The sequence below is a fragment of the Gavialis gangeticus genome, unplaced genomic scaffold (genome assembly GCF_001723915.1).
Source record: "Gavialis gangeticus isolate Ggan-Ray unplaced genomic scaffold, GavGan_comp1, whole genome shotgun sequence".
Lineage (NCBI taxonomy): Eukaryota > Metazoa > Chordata > Crocodylia > Gavialidae > Gavialis > Gavialis gangeticus.
This window is the reverse complement of record NW_017728996.1, coordinates 54555779-54558363: the sequence shown is the minus strand read 5'-3', so window position 1 is coordinate 54558363 and position 2585 is coordinate 54555779. Positions and strand designations below refer to the sequence as shown.

The 2585-nt window shown below is 55.5% G+C and overlaps 1 protein-coding gene across 1 annotated transcript in view; it reads right to left on the bottom strand.

The window, feature by feature from the left end:
• ALPK3 (alpha kinase 3) overlaps positions 1-2585 on the bottom strand; it is a 121477-nt gene that overhangs the window by 3671 nt on the left and 115221 nt on the right. The window contains exons 10-11 of the mRNA XM_019503849.1: positions 1008-1282; positions 258-346 (exon numbers count right to left, since the gene is read on the bottom strand). Coding sequence (XP_019359394.1) covers positions 258-346; positions 1008-1282 — 364 coding nt within the window. The remainder of the gene's footprint in view (positions 1-257; positions 347-1007; positions 1283-2585) is intronic.

Genomic DNA, 2585 nt, shown 5'->3' with positions numbered 1-2585 from the left:
CTCCCTGAGCTGCACAGCACTTGGACATGCTAACAGTAAGCAGTTATCCCCTCCCCTGGGGTGGAGGACTTTTCTCCCAGCCTGGCTAGACCATGGTGCTCATTCAGCCTCATAGTGACACCTGGGGTGGGAGGGGGCTAGGCCACCTATGGTTGATGTCCCTCAATCTTCCTACAGAGATGCCCACAATAGGAAGGGGCCCTGCCTCCCTGGCCTGCAGTAGGGGTCCATGGAGGAAAGGCAGAGTCCTGACTTACTCAGGCACTGCCCCAAAGTCCAAGATGGCCCGTGCCTCAGCAGCGAAGATCTTGCAGTATTCCCGGCTGGAGTTCTGGATTTTGCATTCCTGGGATTGAAGCACAGAAGTCACTGCCCCTGCCCTTACCCTTCCCTGAGGCCTGCCAGCCCCATGGGGCACTGCTCAGATAGCATCTCCTACCTACTGGAGACTGGCACGGGAAGTGACCTAGCAGCTGCTGTGTCCTGTTCACTGCTCTCCTCCCAGTGGACACAGGGCAGCATAGAACACCCCAACCTGCAGGGCTGAACCCAGACCCACCAGAGGTCCAGCCACCCAGCCTGCCCAGGGTAAGTGTGAGCACTGGACAAGTGGGGAGCTGGGAAGAGCAAGGGTAGGCCTTGCTGTAGTGCCCAGGCAGTGAGCAAACACCCAGGGCACACATAAAAATATGTTGTGGCAGCTAAGCAGGCGCTGTCAGTGAACAGGTGAGCAGAGGCCAGGGGAACTGAGCAGGCTTGATGGGCAAAGGCTAGGAGCAGGGAGGAGCTGAGGAAAGGGCAGCCCGCTGGGCTCAGGCCAGGTGGGAGGAGCCTGCTGAGCTGGAACGAGGCAGGTGCAGTGCCAGGAGTGGGGAAATGCCAGGTCAGGCAGAGAAGGTGAAACTATCCCACATATCCCCTAGCTCCCACCAAGCAGGGGGTTTCAGGCCATCGCCAGGTTGCAGGCAGAGGGGCCAGGGCATGGCAGGGTGAGGTGAGGCACCCACCTGAATGGTGATGTCATAGTTCTTCTCAACAAGCGTATTCTCATTCTTGGTCCCGAAGATGATGAGGTTGTGCACTTTGATGAGGCAGGTCCTGCCGGACTCGAAGATTGGCTCCAGGCCATAGATGGCCCGGACACGGCACGCCTTGCGCTGGAAGCCGTCACCCACCTCCATGTCCTCACACATGATGCGCCCAAAGAACTTGTCCCCCCAGTAACCTGATTCAGCCAGGCCTTTGGCGAACACCATGGGGGTCATTTCGATCTCTTCACCAACTGGCAGAGGGAAGAGAAGGTGAGCCAACACCGCCAGGCTGGGCAGGGAAAGGCCAGGAGCTGGGCAGTAGGGCTGTGTCAGGCTTTGGACAGACTTTCAGATCTGGAGAAGCTTCGGACACTTTGGGGTGCGAACCAGCAAATCCGGGTCAAAGCGCTGCCTCGTTCGGCATCCCGAAGCGCTTTGGAGCCGGCTCGGAGATCCGGCCATAGGGTATAATAGGGAAACAATAAAATATCTATAACTTTGTTGTTTCTTGTCTGATTTGGATGAAGCTTACAGGAGTGGTAGACTTGGCAGAGCGGATGAAGCCTGCCAAGTTTCAAGAAGATCGGTACAGGGGTTTGGGGGGAACAGCACCCCAAATTCTTGAAAGCAAAACTCCTGTCACATCTACATGTTACACCACAGGGGTGAAAACTGCAAAGGTCTTGCTGAGGCCACAAAGCCTGCCAAGTTTCAAGAAGATTGGTGCAGGGGTTTGGGAGGAACTGCACCTCAAGCGGTGGACAAGCAAAACTGGTGCCTTGGGTGCTTGTGGGACGGACTATGTCTGTCTTGGGGCAGGGAGGGGGCCACTGCTGCAGGCCTGGCTGCTAAGCTGCTGTGTTACCAGTAATCAATCGTGATTCACTCAGGGACCAGGGACTCAGGGACCAGCTCAATTCACAGGACCTAGCTACTACATAAGGACTTAACAACCATCAATTAGCACCTACAAAACCAGGCTAAGGAGAGGAAAGAATCAAGACAGACAATCAACTACCCCAAGACAGACAGTCTCGGCACCAGTTTTGCCTGTCAGCAGCTTGGGGTGCAGGGCCCCGGGACCCCCCTGCACCGATCTCCTCCACAGCTGGCAGGTGTCGTGGCCGCAGCAGGAGCCACCATCCCTGCAGCTGTCACCCCGTTGCCCCTTAACACATGTAGTGTCACCCATGGCACGAGTTTTGCTTGTCTGCAGCTTGAGGTGCAGTTCCCTGCAAAGCCCTGCACCGATCTCCTTGAAACATGGCAGGCTTTGTGGCCTCAACAGGAGCTACCAGCCCTGCAGTTTTGACCCCTCCATGTTGTAACACACAGCCGTGACATGAATTTAGCTTTCACAAATTTGGCGTACAGTTCCCCCCAAACCCCTGCACCGATCTACTTGAAACTTGGCAGATTTCATGCTCTCAGCAGAGGCTACCATCCCTGCATGTTTTATCCAAATTGGACAAAAAAACAACAAAGTTATAGATATTTCATTGATTTCACCTTATACCCTTTGGCCGGATCTCCGAGGCGGCTTCGAAGCTGCAG